Below are 18,698 nucleotides of genomic sequence, written 5' to 3'. Positions count from 1 at the left end.
AGTACATTTCTGTACCTCACCAATTCTGACACTAAACTGTGGGATGCAAGGAACCGCCCACGCATTCATCTTTATCTGATGCCCATAAACTTTACATTCTTTCTCCACCTGCGCGCGCTGATGCCTAACGGACCTTATCCTCTCTCTCTATCACGTACATGCACCTCAAGTATCTTCTTTAGTTTTTATCTTCTACATGCATTTCATCAAAATGATAAGGTATTTAATATAATTGAGAAATTAATATATATGCTTATGAGAAGTTCTATATATGTATATAATCCAAAAAATTGATCAATGGTATTATTCTATATTATTAATGTAATTATCTTGAATGATGCATGTAGGTACCAACGGCGGACTGGAGCCTTAGGCACTCCTCTTACGCCCCGGCCAATGAAAAAATTCCTAAAGTTATAATTTTCTTATATTATTAGATATTAATAAATAAAAAAATTATTTCTTTATATTATTATATTCCAACCCATACTAGAGATTTAAAAGTGGGCCCAAATAATTTGATTCATTCTAAATTTTTCTTTTCACTTTTTATTAAAACTCCTAATTTCTATACTTATTTCATCTTCTTTTATTTTTATTTTTTATTTTTTCCCCTCTCCTACACCCGAGCATTAATTACTGAATATATATCTAACTTATGAGAATTGAAAAAGCACTCCATATTATCTTATTACTATTAATTTTTTTTTTTTTTTGAATGGTACTTATTAACTTTTATGTCTCTTTTTTTTTCTCTTATTCCTTGTGATTTTTCCTCCGCTCTCATTACAATTTTTTATTTTTTTTCCTATCCTCCACTCATAATCTCATTAGAGACTCTCCGTCTCCCTCCTCTCTCAATAAAATCCCACCATCTCACACCATTGAACTCACTTTTATTTTCACATATTTTGATATTTTGGGACACTTAAAGGATTTGAAGGTAGCAATTCTTTACTTTGACCTACACATATGCCTTAATTATATATATATGTGTGTGTGTGTGTATATATATATATAAATTTTCAGCATGCAATACGAAGCCGTACCAATATCCCTAAACACATATATTCGTTATTTTGCAACTTTTATTGCGTATCGCTGCCCATTGATCCATCTTTGTCACCTAGTCATCAAGAACATCATGCAAATCTAATGGAAAATTTCTCTTTTAGTCAATGATGCAAAATCTACTACTATAAAAATAACCCCATGGGCCTTGATTTTCATCACAGCAAAACCAAAGTGTTCTCTCAATCTTCACAACTCACATTGCTCGATCTGTATCATTGTTTTGCATTTAAAACAGTAACATTTGTAGTTGCTACTTCTTAGCATAATTCTTCAATTGCTGGAATCAATGGAAGGGGTTAAGACAACGGTGTCTCAAAGGCCACTAGTGATCTTCACTAAAAGCTCTTGCTGCATGTCCGACTCCATCATAACCTTCTTTAGGAACTTTGGCGCCAACCCAGCCATTCACGAGCTTGATCAAATACCGAGAGGCCGAGAAATGGGGCAGGCTCTTTCGAGGCTCGGTTACGATCAAACGCCGGTGGTGTTCATTGGTGGTAAACTGATGGGAGGAGTTAACGAGGTCACTAGTCATCACCTCGAAGGTTCCCTAGTCCCAATGCTTAAGCGGGCAGGAGCTATATTTGTTTGATGCCGTGCTTTGCATTTCCAGCTAGTTAATAAATCATGTTTTAGTACTTACATACTGTGACATTAGGTGCCCTCATATAGAGCTAGCTTAGGCTTAGTTCTAATGAAAGTACTACTGAATAATACATACTATGTGGTTCTTTTCAATATGAAGTAATACTATATAAAATCTCCTTGAGAATTTGCTAGATGGTCATTAACTAATACATTCTTATAGTTCATTAATTGACCATTAACTAATTCATTCTTTGAATGTATATATAAATCTCGTGGATGAGATCATTTTAACAGCCCAATCGTGATCCGATCCGTGAGTTAGGGAATTAATTTTTTTGAATCCATCAATAATCTATGGATACGTGTAACAATCTGATCCGATCCATAGAGATCAAATTTGCAGATTTATGGATTATTTGCCCGCCACCCCTAATTCAAATTGTGCGCACGTATATATGAATGTATATTTTGTTGGGTTTGAGTCACAAAACAATGTTGTTGATTCTATCAAAGTAGGGAGAAGACTAGTGATACTTTTTAGCCTTTTCATAGTAGAAAGTTGAGGGTTAACAAGTGAGTGTGTGAGTGTTTTTAGAGGTGGCTCAACATAATTTGAGGCCTTAGGCGAAAAATATAAAAATACCATTTTAATATCTAATGTATAGCCAATTCAACTAACATAATTGATCTTAAAGTCAAATTATAAGGAAATGAAATATTTTGGAGCCTTTCAATTGGCTGGAATCTAATAATAAAAGAAATTAAAATATTAGAAAGGATATATAATAAATAGAAAAAATATATTTTGAAGTCTTCCTATTGGCGCCTTACACGACCACCTAAGTTGCCTAAGGGTCCAGCCGACCCTGAGTGTATTTCTTGTTAAGGCTAAAATAAAATAAATAAATAAAAGACTGAAAATTTTATGAGACAGATATCCGTACTCCCTTTTCTATAATTAATGCACTCTAGTTTTAAAGAAAATGGCACATTTAACCCTTCCTTTATAAATAAATAAGTACTCCCTCCCTCCCTCTTAAAAAAAATGTCCATTTTTAGGAATCTAACTTTTTAAGATGATGACTTTTAGTATTTTTTTATTGTACTGGCATAATGCACGTGATGAAATAAACATTTTAAATTATAAATATATAACTTTTTTGTACTTAAAACTTATGTATTTCTTTATATGTAAAACTTGAATGCAATTGTTAGAATGATATAATTGAAGGCATAACAGAAGCATTTAAAAAAATTCAGGAGCATAACCACGTGATTTTTCATCAAATCAAGAAGTACTGTAAAGGGGTCTCATACCTTTAGACGATTGAATAATCGTCGAATGTGGGAACACAATTCTTTGGCTTTAAACTCCGATGAACACTTTCTTCTTTGGCCTTAAATACCAATGAGACTTCACCTCTATGACCCCAATATAGGTTTGTGGAACCCTAACCCTCTCTCTCATTCTCTGTATATGTATTGTATCGTGTAACAGAATGATTTTGTATCGCAGCGTTACCGAATATATGACTTGAGAGAGTCGGTTAAAAGTCTGGGGCTAGAGACGAGGATCCAAGAGGGCTTCCTTATCCTATCTCCAATTGGATAGAGATAGAGTCATAACTCTATCCTATCTAATTAATTAAAATTAGCACCATAATAGTATTGTAATTGCACTCTTGGATTTAAAAATTACGACAAGGCCCTATCTACTAAACAATTACATATAAGCCCCTCCACTACCGAATATCTATAAGTAGCCCCAGGAAAATATATACCGTCCCACCTAAGGCTAACTTATATTTTATATTCCTCGAGTAACCAATTTACTACTTATATCACTGAATTAAATTCTTTTATAAAATAATTTTTTAAAATAAATATTTTTCCAAACAAATAATAGAAAAATATTTTAGTAAGCATTTTACTAAAATGCCCTGGCCAGGTTCCAGTGATCAAACTTATTAAATTGCATCAAGGGAATATTCTAACTCTTATAAAGAGTGTGAATTCCATGTTGAGCATTTATGTTCCCGGAGCTCCAACATTAGCCACCCAAGATACTGTGGTATTAACCTTAAAAAGATCTCATACATTGGTAAGTCAAAGTGACTAGTACTGAAACTTAAGTTCACTAAATCTCTCAAGATTTAGAGCCTATGAATTTAGTAGAAAAAGAAACACACCAGAATAATGACAGTACATTGTATGGTGTGATCTTATGGTGATCCAGTTCAATGTACTACTCCAAGCACACTAACACACTACCTTAGAGTCAACTACCCCAATGGTCAAGACAAACCATCATATCTTATAGAAGTCAAGTGTGTTACAGTCTTAAAGATAAATGTGCTCAACTTTTATCACTGACTGCGAACAATGCCAAGGTGCAAGAAACCGGTGAGCCTAAATCTCCTGCGTGTAAATCTCATTTACACACTTAAGTCACCTATAATGCAAATTGAGGACTATAATGCATCTCATACAAATATATGTAAAGCCTAATGCATGAATATCATATTTATTAATAAAATATTGAATAAATAATAAATAATTGGATTGTAGGGTATATGATCCCAACAATCTCCCACTTGCATTCAAAACCAATTACCATTACATTTAACACCCATCCCTTCAACATGAGACTCAAAAACCCTAGTAGGTGCAGTCTTAGTGAAAGGATCTGCAAGGTTATTTGCAGATGCAATCTTAGTGACAATAATGTCCCCACGCTGAACTATATCTCTAATGAGATGATATTTGCACTCAATGTGCATTCATTTCTTGTGGTTCCTTGGTTCCTTGGATTGAACAATTGCCCCATTAGTATCACAATATAAGATAATAAGAGATCAAGCCAGTGGTACCACTCCAAGCTCTAAGAGGAAATTCTTGAGCCATACAGCCTGTTTAGCTGCCTCTGAAGCTGCTACGTACTCAGCTTCCATGGTGGAGTCTACAATGCAAGATTGCTTCACACTCTTCCAACTAATGGCTCCTCCACCAAGTGTAAACACATATCCTGAGGTAGATTTCCTATTATCCCTATCTGACTGGAAGTCAGAGTCTATGTAACTCACTAGAAGTAAATCATCACCCTCATAGATCAACATGTAATCTCTGGTCCTCCTCAAATATTTAAGGATGTGATTCACCGCTATCCAATGTTCTTATCCAGGGTTGGACTGATATCTGCTGACCATACCGACTGCAAAACAAATATCTGGGCTAGTACAAAGCATAGCGCGCATACATGAGGTTTCCTACTACTGAAGCATAAGGAAATGCCTTCATGTGGTCTTCCTCCTCTGGTGTATTAGGACACTATTGTTTTGAAAGAGCAATTCTATGCCTGAACGGTAATAAACCCCTCTTGGAATTATGCATACCAAACTTGACCAATATCTTATCAATATAAGCAATCTGAGATAAGCCCAACATTCTATTTTTACGATCTCATAAAAGCTTAATCCCTAGAATGTAATTGGCTTCTCTGAAGTCCTCCATATCAAATTGATTGGATAACCAATTTTTTACGGTTGATAACATTTCTATATCATTACCAATAAGTAGTATGCCATCAACATATAAAAGTAGAAACACCACTGCGTTTCCTTCATTCTTCTTATATACATAAGATTCTTCCGGATTCTGATCAAATCTAAAAGATTTGACTGCTAGATCAAACTGAATGTTCCAACTACGAAACGCTTGCTTAAGTCCATAAATTGACTTATGTAACTTGCATACCATATGCTTTTGGCCCTTTGCTATGAACCCATTTGGTTGCATCATATAGATGTCTTCCTTAAGATGACAATTCAAAAAGGCCGTCTTAACATCCATTTGCAAAATTTCGTAATCGAGATGAGCTGCAATGGATAAGAGAATACGAATAGACTTAAGCATGACTACTGGCAAAAATGTCTCCTCATAATTGATACCCAATTTTTGAGTAAACTTTTTCACAACAAGCCTTGCTTTAAAGGTTTTAACCTTCCCATCTGATCCTCTTTTTCACTTATAGACCCACTTGCATTGTATAAGTTTAATGTTTGCAGGTGGTTCTACCAGCTCCCAAACCTGATTGGAGTATATAAACTCCATCTTAGCCTTTATAGCATCTTGCCAAAGTCCCGAGTCATAATCATTCATATCCTCTTCATAGCTGGAAGGATCTTGCTCTTCTGGAATCATTTCGTAAGACTCTCCCAAGAGCATTAACTTATCAGGTGGCCTGATAACCCTCCCACTACATCGAGGTTCTGATATAATAAGAGGTTCTGGATCTATGGTATCCAGTGTCTCATTGGTGTATCTATCAACTCCTCCAAAACAACTTTGCTTCGAGGATAGTGATTCATTATATAATCATCCTCGAGCAAAATAGCATTTATGCTTATGAACACTTTTTACTCCTTAGGATCATAAAATGAATAACCCTTTGTACCCTTTGGGTAGCCCACAAAAAGACAAACATCTGATCTTGGTCCTATCTTCTCAAGCTTTCCTCTTCGCACATGTGTAAGACACCCCCATATACGTAAATGTTGTAAACTAGGCTTACGCCCGGTCCACAATTCCTTAAGAGTGTTAGGAACTGCTTTAGATGGAGCTAAGTTCAGAGTATAAATCGCTATTTCCAAAGCATGTCCCCAAAAGAATACTGGTATACTTGAATAACTAATCATCAATCTTACCATGTCAAGTAAGGTTCTATTGCTTCTTTCAGCGACACCGTTTTGTTATGGTGTGCCTGGTGCAGATGTTTGGGATATAATCCCATTTTCTCGTAAATGATCCTCAAATCTACTAGAGAGGTATTCCCTTCCTCGATCTGATCGAAGAGTTTTTAGGCTTTTACCCGTCTGCCTTTTACTTTCTGCCTGAAAGTCTTTGAATTTATCAAAAGCCTCAGACTTGCGAGGCATAAGGTAAGCATAGCCATACCTAGAGTAGTCATCTATGAAAGTGATAAAATACTCATATCCTCCTCTAGCCCTGATATTCATAGGACCACATACATCGGTATGCACTAACTCTAGTACCTTTTTAGCTCTATGCCCCTTGGCCATAAATAGCCTTTTGGTCCTTTTACCCTCTAAGCTGGATTCACAAACTAGAAATGGTTCAACCACTAAAAAGCCCAAAGGCCCATCTTTAACCAGTCTTTGGATCCTATTTAGATTAATATGACCTAACCGTAAATGCCAAAGATATGTAGAGTTATTTGAAGGAACCTTCATTTTTTTGTGGTAAGACACTTGATGCATCAATCATTTCAATATCATACAATGAGTGAGATGTAGGTGTAATTAGATATAGACCATCCACCAATGTACCAGAGCAGATAAACTTTTCATTTTTCTTTATCAAAACTTTTGAATCAAATAGTTCTGAAAACTCAGATTTTGAAAGAGCTGAAATAGAAATCAAGTTTCTTCTGCTTTCTGATACATAAAGGCAATCTTCAATAATAAACTCCTACCATTTATTTTTAAAATAACCACTCCTACTGATACTGCTGCTACCATTGCTTATGAAGCAAGTTGAAGATAAATCTCCCCATCACTCAGCTTTCTGGTTTCCTGGAACCCTTGCAATAAATTGCAAACATGGTTAGTAGCTCCAGAATCTACATACCAGGTATCTGTAGATCCTGCTATATAACATGTCTCAGCAATAAGTGAATGAAAAATATCTTCAGAGTGCTTCTTAATAAGATATACCACGCAATTCATTTTCTTGTGTCCTTCCTTGCCACAATGGAAACAATTCCCTTTGGACTCATCCTACTTCTTGCCCTTAACCTTGACAACCCCAACACTAGAATGAATTTCTTTATGCTCTTGGATGTCATTAGGGCTAAGTGCAGGAGGGCACTCTTGAGTGAGCACAGTGTGAAGATTTCTCTTTTAGTTAACATAGTTTGACCTGGCTAATTTCTTGTCCTTAAGTATGGAAGCAAGCGGATTGATAATATTCGATATCGGAAATATAGACATTCATGCATAAATAAAAGGGCATACATTTAGAAACAAAAATTTAACTTTAGTTTTCATATAATCTTTCAATGGGTCTCTCTAAACCACTAATGTAATGAAAACATCGATAATCATAATCCCTGTAGGTATTCACTCGTTTCTGTTAATGGGCAATAAGAACATACCACTACTAAGAGATCATGTCACTACCTTGATTAGACGGAAACAATTTCCACCAATATCCTACCGTCTAGGCATCTCATGCCAAATGAAATATGATAACCGATTTAGCCTTGGTCACTAAGTGAAAATACCTCCTAAAGTGGAGCGTACGCCTACTTAGTCAAGTGTAAGTACACCATTGTCTAAAAGTAGTGCAATTTAATGAGATCCGCCTATCGCTAGTTCTATCATGTGAAATCTATATCTAGTAACTAGTGAAACAAATACCCTCCGAAGGAGAACCCAACATTGGTGGCGAGATACTTGTTACACCTTACAATTGATCGACAATGGAAGGCTGTGGAATTTAAGATTAAATCCCGCTCCCAATTGATTTTTTGAAATTAGAGAGTTTTGTATAAGTTTTATACATCCTATGTAATAACCCGGTCATTTTCCTTCCTTTCCTTTTTCTCAAATTTTTATGGATATTTTTTTTTTTTCTGTTGTCTTTTCCTTTCTGAGTTCAGTTTCTTGTCACCTATTGTCGTCTTGAGCACTCGGGAATGGTTTCCGAAACTCTTTTCTTTGGATTGAAAACTTCCTTTAAGGACCGAATCATTTCCATATTTTCACTTTTTGGACACTATTCACTTTTCGTCTTTTTCCCGTTTGTTACTTTGTAGACATAACCTGTAATGACCTGGTTATTTCCTTCTTTTTCTTTTTCCTCAGAATTTCACGAATGAATTTTTTTCGTTAAAATTTCTTTTCTGTGTTTAGTTTCTTATCGCTCAGTGTCGTCTCGAGTGCTCGGAAATGGTTTCTGAGACTCTTTCCTTTGGATTGACAACTTCTTTTGAGGACCGAGTCATTTCCACATTTTTCGTTTTTCAACACTATTCACTTTTCGTCCTTTTCCCTATTTTGTCCTTTTCCCTATTTTGTCTTTTCCCCGTTTGTCACTTGGTTGGCATAACCTCACTCCTTGTATTTGGAGTTGGTTTTTGACTTCACGTATCTTCATTCTAAGTGGTTTTCACGAAATACGTATCTTTACTTTTGCAGAAAAGTACTTTGGTTGCTCCCTATATCCATAGGGGCATGGATGCATAGTTTTTCATAATCTTTTTCTTTTCTTGGGGTGTTTTTCATAAATATCTTTTGAAGATATTTCATTTTAGGGGTTTTTAAGAAAATATTTTTGGAAGATATTTTCATTCTAGGTCATTAGTGCAGTTTTCACTTTTTGGAGGGCCATTGTGCAATAAATGAAAGTTATTACAAAATACCTCGTCTGGAGCCTGGATCCTCATACGGGATTCATTTTCACTTTTCATCGAGTCATGTACTCATAGAAATTCCTTTTGGTCATTTTTCTCCAGTTTCAGAGTTTTTGGCCCTAGTTGTCACCGAACTTGTTCGGGGCATATCTTTCTGCTCGGGGCTCGGTTTTCAATGCTATTTCTTCCGTTGTCCATATTTTATCATTTAGAATCTTTTTTGTTAACAGAGTTTTGTCATTTGAGCGTGTTTACTCAAAATCCACTTTTTCGCACCCGGCGGGACCCTTTCGGAGTAGTTTTTGAGATTTTCTATAAATAGGGGGGTCTTAAGTCAAAAAGTCAGATTTCCATCATCTTCTTCACCCTCTTGGCCGGAAGTCGTGGGAGCCTAAGGGGCTGCCTTCATTCTTTCTTCTCCTCCACTTGATTTCCTTAGTGGAAACTCTTCGGCCTTAACATTTATCGTTTCCCTCGACGTGTTTTACCTTTCTCCCTTATTAGAATTCATTTATGACCATTTCTTGAGTTCAGGTTTGAAGTCAAGTTGTGATTTTGATGGGGCTTCTTATGGGTTCATGTAGATCGTGTTGTCCCCGACAAAACCTAGGAGTTTAGTCGAATTCGGAGCGATTTCATTTCGGTGGGCTTTTGAGATTTTCATCTCGAATTGAGGTAGGGGATGTCTTAAGTTTATATTATTGTTGTATTGATTGTTTTATAAGCATATACAACTTATGAGCATGCCTTGTTCAAGTTTTTATAATTTAATTTATTTATTTTCTTTGTTTAAGATTTAATTCTAATGATGGTATATAGTTTAGAATTAAATTGTGGCATGCTAGTAAATTAGGTCTTGGTGAGTTGTGTAACATATATTAAATTTGGGGCATTTGAATAAGAATTGCAAAACTTATTTAATATTTATCTTTTGTAAAAGATTAATTCACATAGTTGTATTAAGCATGAAATCAACTTGTAATGTGATATTAAAGTAGGCCTTGGTGAGTTCTTTAACATATGTTAAATTGAGGATATTTGGATATGTTTGAAAATCTAGAGAAAAATTAATTAACTAGCTTAATTAATTTTGTTTTAAGTGCGTTAGTTACTTAAATTGATATTGGATGTAATAGGTTGATAATTCCTTGAAATGTAGTCCGTTTAATTACCTTGTGAGCATGCTACTAACTTATTGTAGAATTAGTACTTGTAGCCTCTAAAGATGGCAATTTGACTTATCATGATAGGTGATATCACTGTCTTGAATAGCTCGCTTAAATATATCTTGTGTAGGTATATAACTTATTAGAATATTACAATTGCTTATCTTGAGAGCTTGTTCCTAAATTGTAGCTTATTTAGTACTTGTGGCTTAGGATGGTAATGTGGTTCAATTGTTGTAAAATATTCTTGCTTTGTGTATAAATTGCATAATCGAGACTTGACACGTTATATGCTATCTAGATTTGAATTTTAGGACATGGTTTGTGTAGATTCAACCTTACTTGTGCATGTAAATTGATTCCTAAACATTATTTGAAATGTATAAGTTTTGTTTAACTTATTGATTTTGCATAAGTTTTGAACTTATTGTTTTTGGAGGCTTGTAAGGATCATGTTCATATGATGGCTAGGGCCTGGCCTTAGTACGGATTCGTTAGTTTCCTAAGTCATTTGAAGTGCGTAGTAGGTAGTACCTTGTGGGTCGTAATTACCCGGAATAACTTATACACGTATGCACTAAGTAGTACCTTACAAGCTAGTAACCCGGAATAACTCGATTGGTCTGCAGCCAAGGATCCTAGTCTTTCCACTATTTGATTTCGCATTTAATTTCAAGTTGTTAATCATGGATTACTTGTAGCTTAAGAATTGATGCTTACTTTGGGTATTTGAATCCTATTTTGTATACTTGAAACTGTATACTTGCTTTTTGTATTTAGATCTTAATTAGTATACTTGAAACTGTATACTTGTTTTGTGTATTTAGATCTCATTTAGTATACTTGAACTTGTATCCTTGGTTATGTATCTAAACCCTAATTAGTATACTTAAGCATTGCATGTCTGATTTGTGAAATCAGACTACATTATGTATACTTGTGTCGTGTATGGTTGTCTTATGCGTAATTCATTTAGCTTAGTATACTTGTGCATGTATGCTTCATTCATGAGTTTTCCATGTTAATTGTATATTTGTACATGCATGCTTGGACAATGCATAACTTGTTTAACATGACTTAATGTACTTGAGCATGTATACTTGTATGACATTGTTCATTTCAATTGCATGAGTAGCTTAGGATGATCCCTGAGTCTCACTTTGACATAGACGTTAGGTGGCATGAGCCCTTTAACAAGTTTCACCTTAAGGTGATATAATTGTAAAATGCTAGGTCGATGCATGTTCATCTCTTACGAGTAGCTTTATGTTACTCACCCACATAGTGGGGGCATTTTTCAGGTACAGGGACCTTGATTTAGGATGCACACTATGCCATGGAAGTTCGTAGACTTGAAGTATCATTTTCATGAAAATGTTAGCATGAAATCCTATTTGTAACTTTATATGACAAAACCTGTAATTTTGTTCTAAATATGTAATGTGTGCATAAGTACACCTTTTGCATTGTATTTGATATGTATGACATGAGGCCAAGAGCCAAGCATATTTATATTTGCACTTGTACTCATTTGGTGCCAGATTTTGTTTAAAAATGTAATTTTTATCAACTTGGAGGTTTGGCATGTAAAATCTTGTAAATGAAATGTATTGAGGCTGTAGGCCATTATAACGTGTTTAAAATGCCATATTACACTTACGTGTATGTTCACACCATCACACAGTAGCATATAATACAATTTGATCATACCATGGGGGATCCAAATGAAACTTAGGAATTCATTTCAGCCTTGGTGCATAGCAAGCCTGATTTTTAGTTTTTCAACCTATTTCGGTAGAGCGATGATTTGTTTCAGTCGACCGGTTCTTGGTTCCATTCATTTGAACAGTAAAATCATGCATTCCAGTAGGCTTTTTCACCGCCTTGACCTGTTTCGGTCGACTGGTGGCTTGTTTCGGTCGACCGATTCTTTGTTCAATTTGATTTGAACAGTGTTTAGTCAATTCCAGTAGCCTTTTTCATCTCGAGCCACAAACAAGTCAACAGGTTTGTCATTTCAGTCTACCGAAATGAAGGCTCAATTTTTCTCTTTTTCTTGTTCATTTCAGCAGACCGAAATGGGGCTGCCTTGTGGGTTTTGTTTGGTTTGTTACCTAGACAGGTTAACCTTGTTTCGTTCATTTCCATTTGACCTTGTTGATCTTTCTTGAGCCATTTAATGGTGCACATGGTCTAGTTTGAACTGGATCTTGCTCCTTTGGTTGTCATTGGTGCCATAGGGTGCCATTTAACCCCTTTTCAATCTAGTTTTCGCTTCTGGTTTTTCCTTTGGGTTCCGTGACCTCATGGAAGGTCATCTTAGGGTTTTAGAGGTGTGTTGTGCCTTGGGAGACTATTGTCATGTTTCTTGCTTCCGCATCTGGATCCTTTATCGGATCAATCTTCGGTTCATTATTGTTGCTCCGGATCGAATAAAACCTGGGTCGTTACAAGTGGTATCAGAGCTCCTAGGTTCGAAAACCTTAGGACGATGAGTTTTGGGTGCATATCATGCTTGTGTTGCCATGCTCTATGTTTTTATTTGCTTCTTGATAACATGTTGAGTGTGATCACATGTTTACGTACTTATGTGGATGTATGTTTAGAAGTCTACCTTAACTATCTCAGCATGATATATATGGTGGTTGCTTTAGTATATTGTATGTGCTAGTCTGTCTGAGTACATTGTATATACTTGTAAGTCTTAGTACATTGTATGTGCTTGTCTGTTTTAGCATGTTAATTTACGTTTGTCTGCTTAGCATGAGGGTTATGCTTGTTTGCTTTGGCGTATTACATGTGCTTGTTATTTTTAGCATGACTATATGATGTATACATTGACATGCCTTATGTGATTATTTTCTACTTGTGTGATTACGTAGTCCATTGTTATATTACGTGACAACTGCTTATTTTATGTCATATGTAGGCATTGTGGGTTGTCCCAGCTTGGTTGGTTGAGATTGATGCTAGGGTATCATCTCTTGGAGTTTCGTGATGACCTTGATGTGATGATGTCATTGGGGTCTTGTTTCTAAAGTCATGGGACGACGAGTCGGATTGACTCGAGTCCTTCCTTGGGGATTGGGAGATTTATTTTCGTGAGCCTCACGGTGAGGTCCTCACGTCTCTTCTTCTTAGAGTGATGGTTAGGGATTTGACAGGTACATTGACCCGGGATTCTTCTTGTCTTGCCTTGGACAGCTCTTACGAGCTAAGGTTAGGGTGTGAGTGTTTTCGTGTAATTAATTACATTGGTGCAATCAATTACTCTTCCTCGTCATTGGAGTCTTGAGGTTGTGTTTAAGGTTCCGATAGGATCTTGTAGAGTTCTCATCAAACTCATCGGCATCTTGAGTTGAGTTTTCATGTTGGTGTCTCGTAATGGTTAGTATTGGGGCTATCCATTACATCGTTGTTTGTTTTGTGTGGCATTAGGATTCCACCTTGTGTTTGAGCTAGTCTTGGGAAAGACTTGTGGACTCCTTGTTTTAGGGACCTTAGTGTTCATTCTAGGAGATGATTCATTTCCTCACGGTAAGAGATTGGGACTATCTAGGTTTTTGGGATTCACTTTTTGTGAGTTGTCCTTTTGAGTGGCATTTCATCCCTTTTTGCTTACGATTTTATGGGATTGTTAATTGCACAGTCATTCTTACATGTTTATATGCCTTGTTGTTTTGCGCATGCCTTAGAAACATGTTTAGGGGATGTGACTATTTGGTAGTTATTTGATGATATAGATGATGTGTTTTCTACTTACTATATCTGTTTGTCATGCTAGCGTCATAAGTGATGTATAGCTTATCTCTGATGCTTGACCCCTATGTACTAGGTAGCATATTTGATTGCCCTTGTACATTATGTGTTTAGCTGTTTGGTGCGTGGATTTTTGTTTATGTTTAGTATACTTGTACCTAGTGTGCTTGCACATTATATATTTTAGTTCATTTTGGTTTTAGTATACTTGAGCCTGTATACTTGTCTACCATAGATTTATTACTGCTTAGTATACTTATGAGTGTATACTTGTACCTATACATATATTGCGTTTCTGTTTTGACATTTCTTAGTATACTTGTGAATGTATACTTGCATAGATATATAAATGTTTCACGACTAATTTATTTATTAGTTCATTTCTTTTATCATTCCTGTACTGTGCCTGGGGTTATGTGACTTTGGCTGTCAGGGATTGTGTGTGTGAGCTTGATCCGAAGTCTTGATTCCTAGGCATAGCCTTGTAATAGGTCAGCTTTAGGATGATGTGGAGGTTCTTGAGTGCATTGTCTTGATGGAAGTCATTGTGACTAGGGTGATGATGATGTTGTTTGATTTGTAAAGTCCGATCCATTGGCTTAAGGGCATAGATTTGTCAGGCTTTGGATTCGTGACTGGTGTGGTTAACAACGGTGTTTTAAGACTTGGGGTTGTCAGTTTCTCCAATATTGAGGATTTAAGGCCTTAAGCGTAGCGGTGCCTATGACATTGTTGTCAGAGTTTTGGATTGGCCAGAATGGTCCGGCCAGACATTTTGGACCATATCGCAACTCTCATAGAATGCCTAGTTTCTGTGGTGCTTTTGGTAATGATCATTTTGACGTTGATATCATTTGTATCGATGGGTTTCACGGGTGAGCTTGTTAGGGATAGGTGACGAATTAGGGCTTTATACTGTCATGCTACTGTATAGGTTGTGTGTGGGCGAGTGCTAATTGCCGTCGATGCTACCTTGCATTACCTAGCTAGTAATGTGAGTATGGGCGGGCACTTGACACTGTGGATGCTACCGCACCTTGGGTACATTGTGGGCGGGTTCTAATCAGTATTCGTGCTGCCATGTTACTTCTGGTTGTGTTCCTTGTTTAGTTATGTAGTTGCCTTGATCTCTTTTGGGTGGTTAACAGTGGGTTGGTATGTCAATTCATTGGAGAGGTGTCTCACTAGTTGCGGTTTCGTGTCTCTTCGTTGATCTCGAGACCTTTGGAGTTGTCCTTGGGTACTTTATGATCTGTTCCTTGGTGTGACCTTGTGTGCGGTCCTTGTTCGGTTCTTCTGGAAATGTTCTTGATTTCGGGAACGAAATCTCTTTAAGGAAGGTAGGTTGTAATGACCCGGTCATTTCTTTCCTTTTCTTTTTCCTCAGAATTTCATGGATGAATTTTTTTCGTTGAAATTTCTTTTCTGAGTTCAGTTTCTCATCGCTTAGTGTCATCTCGAGGGCTCGGAAATGGTTTCTAAGACTCTTTCCTTTAGATTGACAACTTCCTTTGAGGACCGAGTCATTTTCACATTTTTCGTTTTTTGACACTATTCACTTTTCGTCATTTTTCCTGTTTTTTCCTTTTCCCTATTTTATCTTTTCCCCATTTGTCACTTGGTTGGCATAACCTCACTCCTTGTGTTCAGAGTTGGTTTTTAACTTCACATATCTTCATTCTAAGTGGTTTCCACGAAATACGTATCTTTACATTTGCAGAAAAGTACTTTGGTTGCTCCCAGTGTCCGTAGGGGCATGGATGCATAGTTTCTCAGAATCTTTTTCTTTTCTTGGGATGTTTTTCGTAAATATCTTTTGAAGATATTTTATTTCAGGGGTTTTTTAAGAAAATATTTTTGGAAGATATTTTCATTCTAGGTCATTAGTGTAGTTTTCACTTTTTGGAGGGGCCATTATGCAATTAATGACAGTTATTGCAAAATACCTTGTCTGGAGCCTGGATCCTCGTACGGGATTCATTTTTACATTTCATCGAGTCGTGTACTCATAGAAATTCCTTCTAGTCGTTTTTTTCGAGTTTCAGGGTTTTTGGCCCAAGTTGCTGCCGAAATTGTTCAGGGTATATCTTTTTGCTCGAGACTCGGTTTTCGATGCCGTTTCTTCCGTTATCCATATTTTCTCATTTAAAATCTTTTTTGTTCATAGAGTTTTGTCATTTAAGCGTGTTTGCTCAAAATCCACTTTTCCAGACTCGGAGAGACCCTTTCGGGGCACTTTTTGAGATTTTCTATAAATAGGGGTTCTTAAGTCAAAAAGTCAGATTTCCATCATCTTCTTCACCCTCTTGGCCGGCAGCCATGGGAGCCCAAGGGGCTTCCTTCATTCTTTCTTCTCCTTCACTTGATTTCCTTAGTGGAAACTCTTCGGCCATAACATTTATCGTTCCCCTCGACATGCTTTACCTTTCCCCCTTATTAGAATTCATTTCTTACCATTTCTTGAGTTTGGGTTTGAACTCAAGTTTTGATTTTGATAGGGCTTTTTGTGGGTTCATGTAGATCGTACCCGACAAAACCTAAGAGTTTCGTCGGATTCGGAGCGGTTTCATTTCGGTGGGCTTTTGAGATTTTCATCTCAAATTGAGGTAGGGGATGTCTTAGGTTTATATTATTGTTGTATTGATTATTTTATAAGCATATACAACTTGTGAGCATGCCTTATTCAAGTTTTTAGAATTTAATTTATTTATTTTCTTTGTTAGGATTTAATTCTAATGATGGTATATAGTTTAGAATTAAATTGTGGCATGCTAGTAAATTAGGCCTTGGTGAGTTGGGTAACATATATTAAATATAGGGCATTCGAATAAGAATTGCAAAACTTATTTAATATTTATCTTTTGTAAAATATTAATTCACATAGTTGTATCAAGCATGAAATCAACTTGTAATGTGATATTAAAATAGGCCTTGGTGAGTTCTTTAACATTTGTTAAATTGAGGATATTTGGATATGTTTGAAAATCTAGAGAAAAATTAATTAATTAGCTTAATTAATTTTGTTTTAAGTGTGTTAGTCACTTAAATTGATATTGGATGTAATAGGTTGATAATTCCTTGAAATGTAATCCGTTTTACCTTGTGAGCATGCTACTAACTTGTTGTAAAATTAGTACTTGTAGCCTCTAAAGATGGTAATTTGACTTAGCATGATAGGTGATATCATTGTCTTGAATAGCTCGCTTAAATATATCTTGTGTAGGTATAAAGCTTGTTAGAATATTACAATTGCTTACCTTGGGAGCTTATTACTAAATTGTAGTTTATTTAGTACTTGTGGCTTAGGATGGTAATGTGGTTCAATTATTGTAAAATATTTTTGTTTTGTGTATAAATTGCATAATGGAGACTTGAAACGTCATATGCTATCTAGACTTGAATTTTAGGACATGGTTTATGTAGATTCAACCTTACTTGTGCATGTAAATTGATTCCTAAACATTATTTGAAATGTATAAGTTTGGTTTAACTTATTGATTTTGCATAAGTTTTGAACTTATTATTTTTGGAGGCTTGTAAGGATCATGTTCATGTGATGGCTAGGGTCTGGCCCTAGTACGGATTCGTGAGTTTCCTAAGTCATATGAACTGCGCAGTAGGTAGTACCTTGTGGGTCGTAATTACCCGGAATAACTTATACACGAGCGCACTAGGTAGTACCATGCGGGCTAGTAACCCGAAATAACTCGATTGGTCTGCAAACAAGGATCCTAGTCTTTCCACTATTTGACTTCGCATTTAATTTCAAGTTGTTAATCATGGATTACTTGTAGCTTGAGAATTGATGCTTACTTTGGGTATTTGAATCCTATTTTGTATACTTGAAACTGTATACTTGCTTCTTGTATTTAGATCTTAATTAGTATACTTGAAATTGTATACTTGTTTTGTGTATTTAGATCTCATTTAGTATACTTGAACTTGTATCCTTGGTTGTGTATCTAAACCTTAATTAGTATACTTAAGCATTGCATGTTTGATTTGTGCAATCAGACTACATTATGTATACTTGTGTCGTGTATGGTTGTCTTATGCGTAATTCATTTAGCTTAGTATACTTGTGCATGTATGCTTAATTCATGAGTTTTCCATGTTAATTGTATGTTTGTACATGAATGCTTAGACAATGCATAACTTGTTTAATATGACCTAGTGTACTTGTGCATGTATACTTGTATGACATTCATTTCAATTCATGAGTAGCTTAGAATGATCCCTGAGTCTCACTTTGACATAGACGTTAGGTGGCATGAGCTATTTAACATGTTTCACCTTAAGGTGATATAATTGTAAAATGCTAGGTCGATGCATGTTCATCTCCTACGAGTAGCTTTATGTTACTTATCCACGTAGTGGGGACATTTTTCAGGTACAGGGACCTTGATTTGGGATGCACACTATGCCACGGAAGTTCATAGACTTGAAGTATCATTTTCATAAAAATGTTGGTATGAAATCCTATTTGTATCTTTATATAACAAACCTTGTAATTTTGTTCTAAATATGTAATGTGTGCATAAGTACATCTTTTGCATTGTATTTGATATGTATAAAATGAGGCTAAAAGCCAAGCATGTTTATATTTACACTTGTACTCATTTGGTGCCAGGTTTTGTTTAAAAATGTAATTTTTATCAACTTAGAGGTTTAGCATGTAA

At 35.9% G+C, this 18,698-nt stretch overlaps 1 protein-coding gene across 1 annotated transcript; it reads left to right on the top strand.

Annotated features, from left to right (window-relative positions):
• The first annotated feature begins 708 nt into the window (after positions 1–708).
• Positions 709–1,812, top strand: LOC132293885 (monothiol glutaredoxin-S2-like). Its single transcript, XM_059791573.1, has one exon. The coding sequence runs from the start codon at positions 1,361–1,363 to the stop codon at positions 1,664–1,666; it is 306 nt and encodes a 101-aa protein (XP_059647556.1). The 5' UTR covers positions 709–1,360; the 3' UTR covers positions 1,667–1,812.
• Positions 1,813–18,698: the final 16,886 nt, after the last annotated feature.

The sequence above is a fragment of the Cornus florida genome, unplaced genomic scaffold, assembly GCF_030987335.1.
Source record: "Cornus florida cultivar Cherokee Brave unplaced genomic scaffold, ASM3098733v1 CherokeeBrave_3.0.0_Hap2_Chr01, whole genome shotgun sequence".
Taxonomy (NCBI): domain Eukaryota; kingdom Viridiplantae; phylum Streptophyta; class Magnoliopsida; order Cornales; family Cornaceae; genus Cornus; species Cornus florida.
This window is presented reverse-complemented; position numbering and strand designations above follow the sequence as displayed.

Coding starts and splice junctions, on each gene's coding strand:
- LOC132293885 (XM_059791573.1), top strand. CDS start 1,361: ATGGAAGGGGTTAAGACAACGGTGTCTCAAAGGCCACTAGTGATCTTC.